Here is a 20,984-nt window from a genome sequence, read left to right as displayed (position 1 = left end):
TACGGAACACTTTCCTCCGCCAGGTTATGCGACACCTCTTTCCCCATCACGTGACCCTCGCGTTGGCTTCGTCGTCTTCGGGTGTTTTGCACGCTCGCAAGAGCACAAGTCACCACTTCGTTCACTCACTCCGACCCTCGCTCCTGAGAGACTCTTGCTGTCGTCAGCTGTCACCTTTCGATTGAGCGAAACGCGAAAGGCGGCCGCGCGCTGTGCGATGTCAGTGCACATTAAAAATCCTTAGGCAGTCGAAAGTATTGCTTTAAAAAAAAATATTTTTTAAGAAATTGAGAGGCGCTGTAACTGAGTCACTTCTTGGTGGACACCTCAACCGCGCCGTGAAGGAAGGGAGGAAGGTGGGAGTGAGAGAAGAAAGAAAGAGGCGCCGTAATGGAGGCTTCCGGAATAATTTCGATCACCTGGGGATCTTTAACGTGCACTGGGATCGCACAATACACGGGCGCCTTTTGCTTTTCGCCGCCATGAAAATGAGGCTGCCACAGCCGGCTTCGGACCCGGGTAGTCCGCCTCAGTAATCCAGCTAGAGAGAGGACAATTCCATAGTGGCCAGCGACCTCATTGACGGCAGCGCATCAAGCGTTTCGAAGGGATACTAGGTGTTTGCTTCCAGTTTCCGTTTTAAGCGCGCGCGGTTTGAGTGCTATAAGACGTGCTACCCACGGCTGCAGTCGGCATCCTAATTGTGCGTTTTTTTTGCAAGATGTATTGTTTATACGTGATAACTATATTTATCTTAGTAAAATTAGGTTCCAAGTGGTCTTCACCAAATATTAACGCAGCTGTGGCGCAGCCTTTGTTCCGCCGTGGAATTCCACAAAATAGACACCAAGGTACATTGCGAAGTTAATTTTTATTTCATTCTATATGAACACAATAACAAACCGACACAAAGAGAGTCTCCATTTAGCTTATCACTAGGCTCATTTCGAGCTTCTTGTGGGTGCGTTGCTATGTTATTGTTATGGCATTGTTACGGCATTATTACGGCATTGTTATGGCAGTGGGGAGCTACAACCACTCTTGTACTGCTTTAACGACGAAACTTGCGCAAGCGGAGAAGTGTCGAAATTACAACCAGAAACGGTATCATTTTACGAACCTCGCGCGCGGAACATTGACGCACCACATACTGTACTACACGGCGGAAACACCTCCCACTGATATACAAGCATTTTTTCATCCTCCAAATTTATCACCTGGTCCCTAAAACCCGAATAGGCGGCCGACTACGAGGGTGCCTACAAGAGAACCTAAGATAAAGATGTCGGGCCCCGCCCAGTGAAGACCTTTAAAGGTTGTTAGGTTAGGTGTTTAAACTTGTTCAACTCTTGTGCTTCGTAATGCTTCACTCCTAAAATACCCGGTAGTGTTAGCGCCGCTGGATTCCTTTCTTTACAGGTGGCTTCGGTGAACTGGCTTCATCTTTTCTTCACCGTAGCCCTGTCCACCTTGCTGTACGCCCTAATCGCGTCACAGATGAAGAAGCCGCAAATTCCCAAGGGAAAAACACTGCCGCCGGGTCCTCCAGCTCTACCTTTGGTCGGCCACTTGCCGCTTCTGAAAAAGATTTTTGACCACAATGCATGCATGAAGTACTCAAAAAAATATGGACCGGTCATCAGGTGAGTTGCATTTTATCACTGAAGAAATAACAGAAATAAACAAATAAATAATAGACATATCCTAAGAGCACATGACTTAGTGTTTCTCCTTAAACGAGGAAAGAAAGGAAACTGTAAAAGCTGGGGAAAAAGACGTTGGCAGTAATAAGGAAAATATATTTGCCACTTCCAGGAAATTTCGCGGAGTTTGCTATACCTTGGTGCTCACTGTATGCTGTAGTTAGTAACCTAGAACGCAGAAACTTGCTGGTCGATAGCCTCAAGAAACCCTGCTTAAAAAAGTAGCTGTTGCAATCGAAAAAAAAAACTGTGTTCTTTAAAGCGCATTGACAACAACCAAATAAATATTTTTTCTTTTCCTGGCAACCTCTAATACCATACGAAAATCGCCCGAACACGACGAAGCGCACAGGATTAGATTGCCCCGAAGGTTCCTCTGTGAGCTCACAGTGAGGCACCATTTATGCCAAAATCCTTCTGGCCTCTCTTTACAGCTAACCAGCCAGAGCAATAGCATACAGCTATTATACTGAATGTCTGCCCCAAGAGATGAGACAAGTGATTTCTTTTAGTTTACAGGGGATGCTTTAAGACGTCGCCGCGCTGAACATTATTGGGTAACTGCTATGAGACGTCGCGAAATGCGACAGCTTTTCAGACGCATCAAGCAACCGTGAATCTACTCTTTTGTTTGCAAGAAACCATCAAAAAGACATAATTACACGTCGAAAACTACGGCGCATTTATGTGTGCCGCATTATTAGACATTAACATATCCCAATGTTTCAAAACTACACCATATGAAACTGAATACTTTTCTTCTACAAAAAAAGAAACCGTTTGTCGAGATTTTTTAACCCGATAGCGTTAAAGAGCCCGTTCATCAGAACATCCGGTGTAGGCGCTGTCGGCTTCGGCACTGTCGAAGTTGTGAGCCAAAAATCCCCAGCATAGCACTGACAGGTGGTCCCCAGAGAGCCACCTAGGAGGCAGTTGGGCCACCTAGGTCACGTGACCTTGCGGCGTCATCACAACCTGCCATCTGTACAGTAAGCAAACCGCCCACCATGGCATGTGGCAGTTATATTCATGACCGGTTGCTGCCTGCGTCGCACGAGACCCACCGCTGGGTACCCCTGCCCTGCACCACTGCGCCGGGAGATGTATGAGGACTCCCAGGGATCTATGAATGTAATGTACAGAGAATATATGACTTTCTGCATATGTGGGTAATTAACCCAATAGTCTGTGGCGCCATGTCCTTAAGGAGGAGCTTAAGTGTACCCTCTAATTTGTTTACGTGTAGTGTGTGACGATTGTGGAAAACACCGCAGCTAAAATAATTCTTACGGAATCATTTAAAGAAATTAAAATGTTGCTGGTAAACATACATATTTTCGGCCCTGTCAAAGCTGCGTGTTTGTAAAGCCTTTTCACAGCAGATGAATGTTAAAATGAACGAAGCAAAACAAAAATATTGAAGAATACTTTGTGACTTCATAAAAGAAAAATAAAGAACTAAAATGCATGTGTCTTTGAATGTGAGTTAATGGAAATGTCCGTTAAAAAAACTTTGGCGCTTGGCTGCTACCAAATTCAAAGGCAGGCGATACTCCTATTTTAAAGCCTCTCGCATAGCACCTGCTAAACAACACGCTTCCCACTCTGTCTATCAAATTTTTGAGCACAGATCTGTGGATATTCTGGGGCACTGCGTTAGCGGCGGGCAGTTCCCTAAGCACATAGCACAGCAAACGTATGTAGGACCCCCCCTCCCCCCTCCCGTGTCTTCGGGCGCTCAGCTATCGGTAACGCGCGCGTTTTAAAGGCGTTTCGAAGCGTTCGGGAGTCTCACTACGGCGCGTCAAACTCAATGACGGCAAATAGTGCGCGAAGTCTGAGATGGGGTGCACGCAGGGTGTAGTCACGTTTCCCCTCCCCCCCCTCTCTCTCTAGCGCGCTCCCCACCAGCAGATGAACAAAGCAGGGCGAGGCACGGACAGAAAGTGGGCACGTGATCCTCGAACGAAGCCATTTCTGGGTCGTCACGGTCCGGTGTCATCACAGCTATGCTATAAAAGCCATTCCTCAAGAAATGCTTTCTTCCCTAGCATTGAACAAGCGCTAAACGCAACGTAGTTCGCAAGGTGAACGAAAACATTGATATATAGTGACTTTATAATTTACGGAGACATTGCAGACAGCTATAAGGTTGTCTTCGGATAGAAAGATGAAATTCGCGCGGAACAGGCCGTAAAAGCTGTTTCAGATGGCATTAGCATAATGCGTACTCTTAACACTAGTGTTCCGAAAATGGCACATGGGAAGAAGAGACGTAGTCATTGTATTTGAAAGGCTGTGCGCTAAAAAGACGTTCACCGGAAAAAGGATAGAGACGAAAGGAAAAGAACCTTCCTGTGAACGTCTTTTCCTTCCTTTTCCTTCCTTTTTCCTGTGAACGTCTTTTTAGCGCACAGCCTCTCAAATATGAATATTTACCAACCAGCCCGTCAAAAAGCATTACTTAGTCATTGTATATGACTATATTTTGTTTGCGCGGTTGTTTTGGAATGTATATTTTATTTAATAGGAATTTTCGCCTCTGAAACATTGTTTCATTGCTCCGTGCTTAAAATGTTAATCAATTCTTTTCTTCGATGTCTTCGGAAGCAGAAACTAATTTGGACGCATTAAATTACCAGTGCTCTTAGAGATAATTGTGCACGCTAAGAGGGAATACGAGCTAATAGAGAAGAATAGAGAATATAATGAGAGAATATACTCGCGAATATTCGTTCCTACGTTTTACTCCTTGATCCAGGTTCCAAGTTGGAGGAAAAAATGTTATTGTTCTTAACGACTTTGAATCGATCAAGGAAGTAATGGCAAGAAAAGAAGTTCTGAACCGCACAGAAAATTTTATTCTTGGACGTTATGGAGTGAACGGTGAGCACCATGCTTATTTTCTTTGTTGCTTTTGTGACTGCCTCAAGTCCTTGCGATGATTTTACTTTGACGTCCGACAAGTAGTACACTGATAGTGGAGATAGCATGGCTACGCACGTAAACAAATACTTCTGCTCCAGCATCCGCGATGCTTTGTACTGTTTAAAATGGAGGTAATTCCCTTGACAAGAACACTGTAGCACAATGGTATGCGAGAGTGACGGCGGTACAGTGCTTCCTTTTACAAACACTGATCTCTTAAATGTAAAAAACCGCAGCACTTCTCTCGTCTTACAGAAGAAAAGTTTCTCTCCAAAATGTGTGACCTTACCTTACGTCAGCATCGCATGACAGCAGCATTTAAAAAATCCTGAAACCCGTTCGGAAGCTTTTCCCTACTCGTACTTCCTGTCTTACGCTGCATTATAGTGGGGCCGCGTCACAGCAAACGGAGTGCCATCAATCACAAGCCCTTTCATATGCGAACGAAGCGAAGAACCATTTCACGAAAACCGGGCAGAAAATGAAAATAATGCTGCGCAGCAACAATAAAGACGTAGCGTGAAGACCTCTGAGTAGCCGACACTATGTGCAGCCAAAAGCCTTCTTCGGTAGATAATAACAAGTTGGCAATGGTGCGAGGAGTCGCACACCTATGGGACCGAGAGCCGGCAACTTTTAGAGCAGCTCTTCGGAACTCTTTACGACATCACTTGCCTGCGTAGGAAGGGAATGCGTATTCTAGGATACAGGTTTAACAAAACAAAGAGCATGCTTGCCATCCCTGTGCGTAAGTTGTGGTATCCACTTATTAAAAAATTGCTAGAAAGGTGTGTTAGAGCATAGCGTCTCATGGAGCTGTCTTGTGCATTTCTGAATTAGTAACAGCGGCGTGAAAGAGCTACGGTAGCACGGTTAATCGCTGTCGGTATGTTATTAGACTGTAGAACAAGCTGAATGCAATGTTTCCTCTTCAACTGTACCTGCACCCTTAGGCTTTGTTATGATTTTCATGTTTCGAAAAATTATTCGGGCACCTGTGCCTTTAATGCACCGTGTCTTTCGAAGTACCTCTCGAGAAAGAGTACAGGAGAGCCGTTTATTTCTCAAGCGATGTGACAAACTTTGGCCGTGCAGGCGTTGTGACGCTGAATGGCGATGCTTGGCAAGAGAACCGCAGGTTCTGCCTTCACGTGCTTCGTGACTTGGGCTTTGGGCGAAAATCAATGGAGGTACATGTAAAGGTAAGGAATGAAATTAATTTTTCATAGCGGTTATTGTGATAAGAAAAGGACGACCGTAATTTGATCTCCTTACTGTCCGCATCAATGCACGCTTTTCCTACAATAAATAATTTCTTATTTAATCGCGTGTAACCAGAGTATTCCGTGTCCTAAAAGCTGTTTTATGAATCAAAGTATTCGCTAATATACCCGCTATATAATTTCATGCGGACTTAGTAATCTGCACCAACACATTTCAGGCTGTGTTAACTGTCCTTTAACCTGAGTAAATTTGCCTTTTCATTTCAGGAAGAGGTCCGATACCTTGCAGAGAAGATACTTGAACTACGTGGCGCACCTGTGGAAATCAGGAAGTACCTGGCCCCTAGCATGTCCAACAACATAACAGCTCTCGTCTTCGGCAGCCGCTTCCCGTTCGAAGACCCCAGGCGCAAGTTTCTCGATGAAACGCTTGCAAAGGCTGTAAAGATCATTGCATCCGGACCACTTTTCACGTTCCTACCCCGCTGGGCTTTCAGTGTTGCTGAACTGCTTCCTTTCACTAACGTCAGCACAATAAGAGGAACTTTTGAAGACATTTTTCGTTTCGTCAGGTAAGTATGAAGACATAGAGTAATTGCGCATTAGAAATCTGTTCAAGTGCAGCTTTCTGAACACGGTACTCGATTTTTTGATGCCTATCCAGACTTCCATAACACGGCATGGGTTTCGTACATGAAAACTTTGGAACGCTTTTGTTTAACGGTGTACAAAGCGTTCTCAGGTATTGCAGGGTTTTTTCCTGGTTAGTACGTCAAACGCAAAAAAATAAATGGCTGTGATAAGGGAGTATTTACTCATTGACATCCACCCGAGCGCAGCCGTGCGGCTACAAAGGAAAGCTATACAGCTTTCTCAGAAACTTCGTAGTTAAAGAAAAATTCGTCCTGGTCCGGGGTTCGAACCCGGGACCACCGCTTCACCGGAGCAGTCGCTCTACCAACTGAGCTAACCGGGACGGCGGGCTCATGGTGGATGCCAATGAGGATATACTGCCTTATTACAAATTTACTCCACCTTGAGGGATTCCCCTAAACATCTGACTAGATGGCTGTGGCTCAACTCGGCTGAGCCAGGTTATACGGAGCGAAAGGAAACCAAACCAGTGGCCGATGTCGAAGCGTAGAAGTTGGCAGCATCTGTTGCCCTTTTCCGCTTGATGTACTCTTGTCCTGTGCCGCTGCTTGCCCAGACGTACCTTCCGTTCTTGATCAGTTTCATCAACTCGAAGAGTCCGCTTTCGCGACTTATCTCTAGCCAACGCGGCTTCGTGACGCTCTCTGTCGTAGGAATCGTTAGAGAAGAAGCCCGGCGCCTCCAGTGCTCCGTCGAAGAAGTCGTCCCGGTGACCGGTTCTGTCCCCATGTCTCGGCGGTGGCTAGGCGGCGAGCGCTGGTCTTTATTCAGAAAGAGCGAACCACGTAGTTAGTCACGTGACACAACTGTCGAGAGCGATTGGTCGGAGTAGGCGGCTGGCATAGCGGCAGAACGATAGGTAACAGCTGCGACAAATCACATGGTATAATGTCGCAGCCACCCCTGCGGTGAGCCTCTAGTTAGAGGTCAAATCCAAGCGTCATTTGGCCTTTAGCTTTGCATGAAAGAAGAGGAGATTTCACGCCCAAAACACTGGGTTCATCAAGCATTGCAAAAAAGAGCAAATGTTTTGCATTTTTGAAAGAAGCAACGGAACTAGTAAAGCTGACTATCTTCAAGTCACATTGTCAAGCATGAGCGTCAAAGTACTCCAGCTTTTATTTCGATATAATGCCTGTCGCAAATGCGTCAACTTTTCTTTACCGGCACAAACTTCAATGTCGGATACATTTTTCCTACGTAATGTCGGATACATTTTTCCTACGTAATCCTACCTGCGGCGTTCATTCACAAAATATTCAAGCCACACATTAAGCTGATCTGATTTTTTTAGATTCTCTCTTTTCCACTTCTTTCATTTACATTGTCTTATATATCTTTATTTCGTGCATTGTACTCCGATCGGAATTGTTTCTTTTCCCGTTCTTGACCCCTTGCGCAGTCTTACAATGTTTTTGCTGTTGTTAGTTCTTCAAGACTGTGAACTAGTAGAGGGCTATTTGAGGAATTTTCCGGATTTAAAATGCTTTGTCACCTTTAATTACTTCATTACCTAATTCTTTTTTACCTTGCCCACTTCTGTTTTTTCTGTTTTCTTGGTGGCAGTTCTAATTACGAAACGTTACATTCTCCACAACGCGCTTTCCCCAGATTAGCAGTGAAGATTAAATGGGGGAAGTAAGTCGCTGGGTACATCTGCATTACTGCAGATACTTTATTATTACCGTTTCCTTATGCAGAACCATCTTCCATTTTACAGCGAAAGCTGTTAAAGGCCTCTTGCTTAGATTGGTTGGTTTATTGGGGCTTAACGTCACTCTTGCTTAGATTCAGCGTCGTTGTTATGGTAGAAGTCGGCGTAACCGCAGTTTGCTAATCTCGGCAACAACACGATTGTCGTGGAAGCAAGGGAAAAAATTGTATTGATGTCACTCATGATGTGACTAGAATGCGCGACGCCAAATAAGCCGCGGAGTGGTCCGAACCCAATGACGTCATGAGTCACGTTGTTGTTTCTGACAGTCGAAACTCTTCCCTTTTCTGTGACGACCTCCAGAGCACATGCATTGCCTTCGTCTTTCAGAATAAGGCCGCATTCAAACACCTTCAACTCATTTCCGGCCACTGCTACGATCACAAGTCTTCTTTAATGTCTATAAAGGACTGGAAGAGAAATGCTATGTCCGAAAATTAAAAGCAGTAGAATTTAACTGCGTATGGATATATGTATGCCGACTGCAAATCATCTGAAGGTTACGGGATGGTTACAGGCGGTAACTATCCTGTAAGTTCTTTTCATAATTTTTTTAGAGTCCAGCTCTTAGGCGCCTGTTTACGAGTTTACGAGAGCGCGCGCGTCGGCGGTGGCAGCTACACCGCCGCTCCTTCGCCAGGCGTCTCGTTGCAGTCGAGTGAGTGAGACACTTGGCTCCAAAGGGGCCCAGTGGTTCCGCACCAAGCAATTCGCGGAAGCGGCAGTGGGTTGACCACAAGGGTTTCGCCAAGCACACTTTAGAATTTCCAAAGTCTCTTCGGTATTTTTTTTGAGGAAAGGAGATGCGCAGTATCTGTCTCCTACAGCGGCGAAACCAATAAAGCAGGGGCTTGGAAAGCAGAGGGTAAAATTTGTACATTGGTTTCAGAGCGCAGCTCTTAAAACCGGTTCACATGCAAGCGACTCAGCGATTGAGCGGCGCGTCGCAGCGACGACTCAAAGCAGGTTTTTCCGCCGCGGCGACAGGATTCGCTAGCATTTTCGCTTGCATGTGAAAGAGGTTTTAGGCGCTCGTCTCTGCGTTTCGCGGCGTCGCCATCACCTTTGCCGTCGCCGTTGTCCGTCCGTTGTAACCAGCAGTGGACACCCTTTAAGCTGCGATAGCAATGCAGCAGGACTTGGAAAGGAGAAAGTAAAAGCGCGACCTCCTCCCCTCCGTAGCAACCGGCGCGCCAGTGGGGGGCGCAGCTGTGCATAGCAACCGTGACGCCACACAGTAGCGGTAGAACGAGTGCGCGCGTGCTTCGGCGGTGACAGCAACACCGCCGCTCCTTCGCCAGACGTCTCGTTGCAGTCGAGTGAGTGAGACGCATGGCTCCGAATCGGCCCAGTGATTCCGCGCAAGCGGTTCGGGGAAGCGGCAGTGGGTTGACCGCAAGGCTTTCGTCAAGCAGACTTTAGAATTTCCAAAGTGTCTTCGGTATTTTGTTCAGGAAAGGAAATGCGCAGTATCTGTCTCGCACAGCTGCGAAACCAATAAAGCGGGGGCTTGGAAATCAGGGGATAAAATTTGTAAATTGGTTTTTGAGGAAAGGAAATGCGCATTATCTGTCTCACACATCTCGGTGGACACCTGAACCAGAGGGAAGGCGCATAACTGCCCTCTTGGAACACTGGACACTTTAATCGGGTTTTAAGCTACATGGCGGTAGTGACAGATGTGCGCTGCATGCTTTGACATTGACAACGTTGTGCCAGAAACGCTGCAGCCTGCCAGGGTGGCAGGGTGGGTGGGGACCTTAATGTAGATTTAAAGACAAGCGGCAATTTCTTACCACTTATGCGGGAGAACATCCCGTTCCTCTCACGCGTAACGGCTCCCACAGCTGTGACAACCTCGCGAAATGCTTGCGCAGACCTCGCCTTTCAGAACCAGGTACTGGTGCAGCAAGTCGAGCATATATCCATCTCCTTCTCCGTCCACAAAGCTTCCTTCATGACAATCAAGAACTGTTAGGGGAGTGTTTCTTGAAGAAAGAATATGTGCGAAAAATAACAAGTTGTCTGTAATCACACATACATATCTTGCTCGAATTCTTTGCCTCAGTCTATCGAAAAAATGAAACAGCTGATGAGCTGCGCCCAAAGTTCGCATTAGGAAATAACGTAATCGTCGGCAATTTTGTTATTGTTAGTAAGTAATGAAGATATGTTTCACATTCTAGTCTGCAGCATCTGTACTGCGCACATCGCTAAACACGCCACGCACTATAACAACGCGATGTTTTTTCTTGCTTTCAGAGAACAAGTCAAGCAGCATGAAGATGCCTTTGACGAAAACAGCAACAGAGATTTCATTGATGGATATATTAAAAAGATGAGGGAGCATGAACATAACCCTGACTCTTTCTTTAAAAGTAAGCAGCTGTGAAGAGAGTTAAACTAGGTAGAATACAGGACGTTTTGGAGTAGTTAATGCTTTTCCTATTTGCATACTATTTGCGAATTGCTTTACCGCTTTGTTTCATATAAAGTTTTCTGGTGTGTGGAGTTTAACCTTCTAAAGGCTCACGTGGACTACATGCGACGCCGTTGTGGAGAACTACATAATATATCGACGACGTGGACTTGCTTACCGCGTACACCGATCATTTTTATTGCACTATATAATCAACACTATACTTTCATTTTAGGTTTTTTTTTACAAGAAATTTAAGTTTTCTTTCCTAGTGTTTCTGTGTCAACTAGGAAGACAGGTTTTTATTCTAAATGCATTAATGTAGACCCATTCAACGCTGTAAGACCAAATCGCACGTTATTCTGATTCTCATTCATCTACCGCAACTGCAATCGATGAACGCTAGTTAAAACAATCTTCGTTCAGTCGGCAATAGCCAACGTCTACTCTCTAGAATAATACTAAGCTAAGGTGTCTAAACAAGAGAACGTGCAGGAGGGTACAACAACGCAAACAAATATCGCCGCAACATAGTAGCTCTGATGAGCAGCTCTTTGCCGTGTCACAAACCATTCAGAGCCTTTCCCTTCGACACTTTCTAGAGGCATCAAGAGTGACTTTTGAGTTGTAATGGTCAAGATAAGCTTCCTGCCAAGTATGCTCACATTTCTTTATTATTCGTGTTTCTGACCCCTGATTCCGATAGAGCTACGAAGGCAACCACAGCTACCATTTGTTCACGTGACTGTATTTCCTCAGCTTTATTCTTTGCAGTTGTCACGTTAGTGCAACGAACCGCGTTATGAGTTGCCACGTGGTTTCAGTTGCAGTGACCGTTCCTCCGTTGGGCTTAAGCTTTCGCACCTTTCCTTGCATTTTTCGCAGTGGGAAATTTGCTTGGAAACGTCCTGAATTTCTTTGGAGCCGGATCGAACACTGTTATTCTGACAATCAACTGGCATCTGCTCAACTGCGCCGGCAAAGTGGACTCCGTGCAGCGCGTTATACAGGAGGAGATTGACAGCGTCATAGGGAGAGAGCGACAGCCTTGCTGGGAAGACCACAAGAAGATGCCCTTCACCGTGGCCACTATCTGGGAGATGTACCGATGGCGCACAGTGGCACCGCTGGGCGTCCCGAGGGAGTGAGTCAGTAGGGTTGCCTAAATGCATCTGCAGGGCTTATGGCGAGGCGACTGATCGGCCCCAGATTCCGAATAGCCGCTGTAGATGGCTCGCCACGGCGCGTGTTTTCTTGTCTTAAGAGTCTTCCTCATGATGTTTATCTCATGGTACAGCAAAGAATGTCGGAACATTTCATTGGTCTCTCCCACTCATCTCCAGTTTATGGACATGCTAGGTTTCCCTGTATTCAGCTTGACACATTTTAATGCAGGCCGCACTCTTATTTAGATTCTGAAGGAAAACGGCTGCTAATTCGTAAATATAGCGTTGCAATAGTTTGTAATTTCGTGCATAATTTAGGGGGTATATGACTCAACGTTTACCAAACTTATGCTGTGTAGATGTGTACGTCTAAGCGCTTAGTTCTTTTTTTTTGTTGTTTTCCGTCTGCAGAGCTGCCGCAGACACGGAATATATGGGGAACTTCATTCCCAAAGGAAGTGTGATTCTTCCAAATCTAGCGGCCGTCCACATGAACCCGGACATCTGGAGTGAGCCTGAGGAGTTCAATCCACGACGCTTCTTGAAAGAGGATGGCTCTGGTCTCATAACCAAACCAGACCAGCTCATTCCCTTTTCCACTGGTAGGTAAAACTTGGTAAAAATTGTTTTCATACCAAAATATCAGGTTTTTTTTGCTGCTACACTCAAAAATTGTGAGTAGCCTAACTCAGTGGCAGCGAGAGGACGAGACAAGATGGAAGGCCATGGAATATTTTTAGCAAACATTGTAACATTTTGCTTTTTTTGTGCAAAACAACTTCTGCATAAATGCCTCACACTAAGTCTGTGGCCAGCCTCGGTTTGAGAGCAGCCACTGGCGTTGTCAGTGCAATTCATGTTCCCGGTTCTCTAACCCACAGGTAGACGAATGTGCCCCGGAGAGACCCTGGCGACGGTCGAGGTGTTTCTTTACCTGACAACGCTTCTTCAGAAATTCTCCGTTTTGCCCATGGAGGGAGAAAAAATTGACTTCGATGCTGCTTTGGTGGCACTCAACGTGCCGAAACCTCAAAAGCTTCGTTTTATATGCCGGGAGTAGGGTTTTTTTGAGAAATTTTATACGATATGTACCCGCCCTCGAATACAAAAGTGTTTCTTATTTTCATAATCGACGTTAATTACATCACGCCCAGCTCATGTCTAATCATAGTTTAATTCTATCAAGCATAGGGGACGAAAATCAATTTTGTATTAAGAAAATAAAGTAAAGACTTTGGTTATGTGCACGCATTTTATTATGCTACCGCTCACTCTGACGCTAACAAATAAAAAAAAGCTTACGAAGCAGGATGAAATGCGCTCAGTTCCAGTCCACTTGCAGAAACGACACACAAAAAAGGGGGAAAAATCAATATGCAGAAGCACTAATTATTCATGGTGACAGTTGTTTTGTTTGCTGGACAGCTGTCACTTAAGACATGCAACAATAAGCGATGCTACGGAAACCTTAATACTGATCAATTTAAGATCAGTAATTGTATAGAGTGAAAGAATGAAGAGTTTTGACGACGGTAAAGCATAGAAGCTCTATAGGGCACACGTAAATCTCTTCCGTGCAACTTCCAAGGTTTGAATCAGTCGCCTGCCATGATTCCGGGCTTATACCGCGTCGAGATGCCAGCTATTATCTCCTTGAAATGGACATGCCCAAACAAGCCACAGCACAATGTGTCTCAGGAATCTTTCCGTTACTTTTGTTTTTTTACACGAATTCTTTTATAGAAGCCCCCCCCCCCCCCCCCTCTCAAATCTGTAGTCCAGAAGAAGGGCGTGGGTGCAAGCATTGTGCCTTAAAAATAATGATATGATCATAAGTGTTGTAAACGCTCCAACTGACGACTAATGTCAAAACCTTACTTCCTGGCACCCAAAGAAAGATCAAAGCAGGGTGGCGACCATGCATCGACCAGTCACGGCAGGCAGGATGAACATCTGTCGGAACCTGTTCTTGCGTATAAACCTGTTCGTGCATACGGTCTCCTATTACGTAAAGCAAGCTTTACACTCCAGTAAGTTGCGAGGTTTTCCTCAGCGAAAATAGTGTGCGTCTCAAACTAATAATTCTGTACGTATTGCTTTCTTCGTGCATGAGACCAAAGATATGGCCCATGGAAGTGTGGATGCATGAATTGTAATTAGGTCAGAACTGTAAAATAAACGAACTATCAGCAGGAGGAGGCAAGATGTTCAAATTCTCTAACAAAATGACTCGATAGAAACGCGTATTTTAGAAAATAGGAGCAATGCTGAACTTAATCCAGTAAACGAGATTTAGGATAGGTCGAGGGTAAAATTATTTTATTTCACTTTATTGAAGATGTGTGTCTACCGCTTTAGGAAGGAACACTCCTTATCAACAGTTCCCTTCTGCCAGAACCACTTTGTGACATTTTGTGACAGTGGCATGGTATGGTAAGGTATGGTATGCCATGGTATGGTATGATACGGTACGGTACGGTATGGTACGGTACGGTACGGTATGGTGCGGTACGGTATGGTATGGTGGTAAGGCTCAGCAGCCGAGCGCCTTAACCACTGCGTCAACACTTTGATGAAAGTATCATTATTTTGCCGGCATCAGTCATTCGTGCAAAAAAGTGCAAAAAAGTGCAAAAGTATAACAAAATGAAACAAGTCGCGCATGGTGCCTCGGTGGATCTGCTGTGGTATTGACTTCTTTAGGAATCGGTGCAGCGGTAGCGTTGGTATTTGGTGGCGTAAATGAGTTATGAGTTATGGCTAGTGAACATAAAAATTTGCATGTTTCATGTTCGTTAATTAGCTAATTAAGCGGAATATAAAGTGCTGTGTACTCCCCCAGCTGTCCTCTATCGAATTTTTTCACTCATTAGTTGACGTTACATGAAAGGTCCTGTATGGGGCCCCCTCGAAAGTTACGAGTCATAAGCTGCTTGCACCAACCATGTTGTTGGCCCACCTGCAAGTCAGACAATTGTTTATTGATTAAGAAGTTAAACTCCATGACTCTTCATTCCTTAAATTTTAACAAAGTTGAATGTTTTAGACGGTGCTTGAACATACCTATTCTAGTATCTTGACTTTCATATCGTCTCCGATTTTTGCTTTTTGTTGAAGAAGTCGATGTAATCTGAAAATCAGCCGCCGCGGTGGCTCAGTGGTTATGGTGCTCGGCTGCTGACCCGAAAGACGCGGGTACGATCCCGGCCGCGGCGGTTGAATTTCTTTGAAGGAGAAATTCTAGAGGCCCGTGTGCTGTGCGATGTCAGTGTACGTTAAAGAACCCCAGGTGGTCGAAATTTCTAGAGCACTTCACTACGGCGTCTCTCATAGCCTGAGTCGCTTTGGGACGTTAAACCCCAATAAACTAAACCAATCTGGAAATCCCTCGTGACCACCCGCTCGAACACACCCTGATAAGAGTAATATCAAATGTGCAGAGCACCAACAAATCCTGCTCCAATCCTGGCAGTCAAACACTAGAGTTATGGCGATGGCGCCGTCGCTGCCTGCGATATCGGAGCTAGGTCTTGCGTCAGTCGGCGCCCAGGGTACTCCCGGACGCTGCTTATCGCGACCTCAGACTGCCGCGTCTATTGCCTGTGGTCACGGGAACATCTCGCTGGTGATTCCGGTATGGCTTCTAATGGAGAACCCTGCTGATGCACTGGTTGGTATTTGGTACCGGGAACGAGTTATGGCAGAAAATCTAGATTAAGTAGGATTAAGTAGGAAGTCTGATGCCTTCACTGCAATTTATAAAATTATTTTGGTGAACGGGTACTCCAGCAACTTAGGTGGGTCTAGGTTGTTTTTCTGCGGATTTGTTTTTTAAAAGGAACTCTTAACGATATCGCATAGAAAAAGCACGCAAAAGGTACATTCCCACACAAAAAAGAATGAGATGGTTGTTTCTGAATACCCTCAAGTACTTAATGAAACGTACTTAGTTCAAAGTGAATATTAAAAACTTTGAATGTTTCATATGGGTTAAATTAATATTTTTGAATGTTTCATATTAGTTAAATAAAAGATTTGGATTTTTCATATTAGTTTAATAATTGATGGGAATGTAAAATCGGAATATCGGAATATAAAAGTGCTCTATACTCATCTACTTGTGCTGTACCGACTTTTTTCAGTCGTTTTGCAAAAGTTATGTGAAACACCCTGTATGGGGTCTCTCGAAAGTTGCAAGTCAAAAGTGTCCTGCAAAAACCGTGTTGTTGGCTTGCTTTAAGTCAGACCTTTTTTGTATAATTGGCTTGCATGCAAGCAAGGCATTTTTTTATACAATGTTTATTGATTAATTTAAAAAGAAGTTTAATTCCTTAACTCGTCATTCCTTAAATATTCACCAAAAAGCTTGAAGTTTAGCGTTGTAGAAGGTGCATGAGCACACGTATTCAAGTAGTTTCTACAATGGTATCGTCTCCGATTTTGTTTTTTTCGTGTTGTAAGAAATGCCCATGTAATCTGAAAAGCCCTCGTGACCACCCGCTCCAGCACATTCTGATAATAGTAATCTCAAATGTGCAGACCAAGTACAAATCTCGCTCCTACCCTGATGGTCAAACACTATAGTTCGGACAATGGCGCCGTCGCTGCATGCGATAGTGGCGCCAGACCTTGCGTCAGTTGGTGTCCAGGGATCTCCTGCAGGCTGCTTATCTCGATCTCAAACTGCCGCGTCCATTGCCTGAGGTCACGGGAACATCTCGACGATGCGATTTGCGCCACGAGCGCAGTCGTTGGAAGTGCAAGGTGTGCTTTCGCTTTATACTGAGCCTTTACACTTCCCGTTTTCAAAGTGCCAAAGCATGAGTTCTTGTTTAATATATACACATCGTTAGTGGTTCACACGGCTGAACCGTCACACCCAGTCCTGATAATCGGCAAGACAGTTGGCAAAGAGTATAACAGAAAATTCTCACGACGAATTTATCAATAAAAGGATGCGCTCGTTTTCATATATATCCCGAAACCGAGAAGCACGATCACTAAGAGCGACAATGATTGTCTGCTGGATTAAGTATGGAACCAAACACTGACATAGACCAAACCGCCAGACAGTAATTAGTTTTTGCACAGTGTAGTGTACCTTCATATTCCTGCACACAGCCCCCTTGGGTTGTTTGGTTTACGGGGTTTAACTTCCCAAAGCGACGTAGCTATGATAGACGCCGTGGTAGAGGGCTGCGGATAATTTCGACCACCTGGTGTTCTTTAACGTGCACCGACATTGCACAGTACACGGTTCTCTAGCATTTCGGCGCCATCGAAAGGCGACCGCCGAAGGACTGGATCGAACCCGCGTCTTTCGGGTCAGCTGTCGAGCACCATAACCGCTGAGGAAACACGGCGGCTACGACCCCCTTACGGCCCGCTTCTAATACAACAACAGGAAATGCAGTCGAAACCAACAAATGAACAAATTCAAGGCACTGTAGCGTCGCTTATAGACAGATACAACTTCAGAGCACAGCGGTAGGTGCCCTTCAAAGGAGGCTCTCCAACCAATTTTTCATGACGTATCAGTTAATCAGTAGTTAATCGCATGTAGCGATAGGGTGACATTCGATTTACTACAGACTAGCTTAACGTTAAAGGAGAATACCCGAGGTCATCGTCTTTGACGATGACCCCGTGTGGGTAGGAGGATCGAAAAAGCTAAGAGGACGACAGAGGCGAAGATAAAAATAATGTATAAAGGACGAAATAAAGCAACAAAGAAGCTGTTCCTGAAGTAGCGTAAGTACTGAAGGCAGAAAAGCAGCGCATAATACACGAAAAAAGAATTGTAAAGTGGTTTTAAACGAAACTAGATTTGTTCCAAACCGCCAAGGAACACGCACGGTCATTGCGCTATAATTATAAATACGATCGAAGAGAAAGACAATGGTAAATTTCCTTGGGAAGAGCATAGCGTCAGCCTATTCCGAGATCATGCAAGCAGGGATACCAGATGTAAGAAAGTGAGCTGCGCTATTAAACTGTGTTGAGAGTGCTGACCAACACATTCAACGGCATGGCCCCGTTGGCGCCCTTGTGGGCTTTCGGCGACTCCTAAAGAAATGGGTCGTTTACCCATTTTCCTAGAGAAGCGAATACGCTGCACTCCACTCTTGAGTACTCACGCGGTTAATGTTTCGACATAGTCGAGCAATGGCACTCTGTTTCAGTGCTGCACACTATCTTCAAGGTGTTGCGCTGAGAGCAAATAGCAACAAATATAGGTGTGTAGAGGCACGCCAATTGCTATAGTCACGTGTTTAGGGGATACTCTAGCAATAACTCCCGGAAAGTACTTTTCTTTGAAGAAGCTGCCATTCTGTCATTTGGAAGTTACACTCTTGTTCAGTTACGGCCTTTAAATGCAGTTCTATATGTTCACACATAGTGCCACTAAGAGCATGGTGTATCATATATGATACTCGACAATATTTTGCTATAATACCACTATCTCATAGTATTTGCGCAGACTAAGGTTAATATGTGATGAAAAATGAAAGGCACCAACCAAAAAAAGAAAGATGGAATGACGTTTCGGCTCCCACACGGGAGCCTTAGTCGCTTTGGGACGTTAAACCCCATAAACCAACCAAACCGTTAACTGCGTGCCGGCAAACAGGCAATAACAACCGGCTACGAAAACTTATGCAAATAAAATATTGCATCATTTTAGGAGCCGCTGTGAATGTTTTTCTGCTTTCTTAAGTTCTTCAATACTGGACCCCATATTAACAGCTGCTAGCCGGTCGTCGACGTGAACAAAGGCTATCTACTGTGCCGCAACTGCTCAGCTTCGACCATTGTCAGACGCGAAACGAGTAGTGACAGAAGCCTAGATAAGGCGCACTGAGTGATGAAACAGTGTTGTGTCATTTCAGTGGTTTATTCGTCTGCACCTCATTGATACGTGTCTGGACATGTCGGCTGAGTGAAAATAACGAACATATCTTTTGAAAAACACGCATGAAAGCGGTACATCGCCAGTCGCTTTCATGCGATAATGGGCGAGCGCCAAGGGTGAACGATTACAGCCCGAACACGCGAAGACATGCTTCCAAGAACTTTACGGCAGTAAAGGGTCTGTTATGAAAGACCACCGCATTGCATAATTCAATACTTTTCTTCTCGCTACCACCACGGCATAATGAAAATGGCACATACCTCAAATAAATGGCCTCATTAACTTCACGAACCAAAGTGTACAACACGCGTAGCACTAACCGCTGGGTAGTTCCTCGCACCCGAGCAAATTATGGGCGACAAATGTTAAAATACTGTTTGCCAACCACTGTTAACTCGGGATTGCTGTCCTCATTGTGGAAGCAGATTTCCATAGCAATTTTTCTTTCCTTCGTGTTCTCCCGAATTTGAATACTGTTTTGCGTGCATTCCTAATGTAGTTATCATCACTGCTAATTCTGTCAAGTGTTTGTTAATAGGGTGCAGGTCTCGTCAAGCCTCCAGAAGGCTTTTTGACTGCACTCGCAGCGTTGCAATGTACGTTGTGGTGCTGAAATAAATTTGATTTGATTCGAAATTTGATCTCATTTGTTAGAGAGCCTCTCTTCCCACGTCCTATCGCCCAGCAAGCACACGTAAAAACAGCTCTACGCGGAGCGACGCGACTATGTCATCTGTTTCCTTTTGAGTAGTTTTTCAAGCTGTCGACGACCCAAGGCTCTATTTATCGTGTAGTAGTTTTAAGACCATGCTCTATAATTATTCGTAGTCTTCCCGGCAAGACTAGAGATTTTTTTGCAGCCTCCTTAATTATTTATTGTTCAGCGGCTTAGCATATCGTATACTAATACGAAGACTCTACGGCAATTCACATCAACTATACTTGTGAGTACTGTTTATTTCTTTGCTAGGATCAATTTATTCTTCAAGAATGGACACCACCTCATCGACGAAACACTCTTTGCAGCCATTATGCCGATACTCAGTTAAAAGAAAAATTTAACTTCAGAATTCCTGCGCCTTTCGGTCTCCTTAATGCTAAAATGTCCCAAAGTATTAGCGTTGATACAGATCATTTCACCATGCCCATGTGGGCTGTTGTCCGGACTATATGACTAGTCAGATTTTAGATCCGTCATATTTTATAGTCGACTTGCCCCTCATTTAGCTGTCAGCTGCGGGTAGCTCATCATGAGCAAGTGCACGAATGATCAGACTTTAAAATCGGCTCCACCAGCAGCGGGTCGTCAAAAAAAAAGCTAGCCCGCAGAGCCGGAGTCGCATCTAGAAAGTAGAACACCGGACAGACTTCAGGGTCGCATTGTCATCAAGTACTGCTTCTAACTCGAACATTCGCTTTTGGTAAACATTTGAAACATATAGCTAAGTTTGTAGGGATGCTTCGAAGCTCAAATCCAGAGCTGGGCACGATACTTCAAAAATTATTTTTGATACCAATACCCGATACCCAAAAAAACTTTAACACGGGAGATGTCGAACATATTTATAAACTTACCTGAGAGACCTCGTTTACTTGCGTGTGGCCCTGCTTGCTTACTGGAGTCATGAAGAACGCGGAAAAGCTTTACATTCGATTATTAGACTTTTTCTCAGCGCAGTGCTACAGTCCAGCGGTTGCTAATTTCATCAGCCAAGTGCAGTATCTCTTCGTGGCTTTATTTACAAAACAATTTTTATTTTGAGAACCGCTGCCCATAAGAGAGACATTTAGAACAGCGCGTTGCACCACTGGCGCCAGATGGCGTTTGCCGCGCCCCTCCACTGAGCATGCGCAGACGGTTCCGACGCGACTGGCGTGGCCTCACGAAGCGGGCGCGTGGCGCCCTCAGGGTGATCTACGCATGCGCACTGAAGACAACCTGCAATGGTAGGGTAAATTTATGGCAATGTGCGGCTCATTCATAATCTGCAGTAATTTGCAGGAATTTTTTTCTGGCCATTGCTGCTGCGATGCTGACGCGGAAGTGGTATACTACGTTAATGGTCGTTCGTTTCCCCCAGGAGGCACCGGGAGGGACTGTGAGGCTCGCCTTCACCATCTTGGTGCCCTGAATTCTCTTGGTTGCATCCATAGCTTGGCTACGGGACAGCGAAACACCCAGAGGAACTACACTTCCGCCTGGTCCTCCCAGATATCCTTTCGTCGGCCTCCTACCACTCGGGGCAAACTTACTCCTCCCGAAA

General features: G+C 45.0%; 1 protein-coding gene across 1 annotated transcript; it reads left to right on the top strand.

The window, feature by feature from the left end:
• The first annotated feature begins 1,396 nt into the window (after positions 1–1,396).
• On the top strand, positions 1,397–13,054 carry LOC149372206 (cytochrome P450 2H1-like). The gene is made up of 8 exons (XM_089566608.1): positions 1,397–1,643; positions 4,465–4,589; positions 5,727–5,833; positions 6,122–6,426; positions 10,485–10,600; positions 11,527–11,785; positions 12,219–12,413; positions 12,693–13,054. The coding sequence occupies exons 1-8, from the start codon at positions 1,498–1,500 to the stop codon at positions 12,865–12,867; spliced, it is 1,428 nt and encodes a 475-aa protein (XP_089422734.1). The 5' UTR covers positions 1,397–1,497; the 3' UTR covers positions 12,868–13,054.
• The last annotated feature ends 7,930 nt before the right edge of the window (positions 13,055–20,984 follow it).

This window comes from Amblyomma mixtum, chromosome 1, assembly GCF_055824585.1.
Source record: "Amblyomma mixtum isolate Tamu chromosome 1, ASM5582458v1, whole genome shotgun sequence".
Taxonomy (NCBI): Eukaryota; Metazoa; Arthropoda; class Arachnida; order Ixodida; family Ixodidae; genus Amblyomma; species Amblyomma mixtum.
This window is presented reverse-complemented; position numbering and strand designations above follow the sequence as displayed.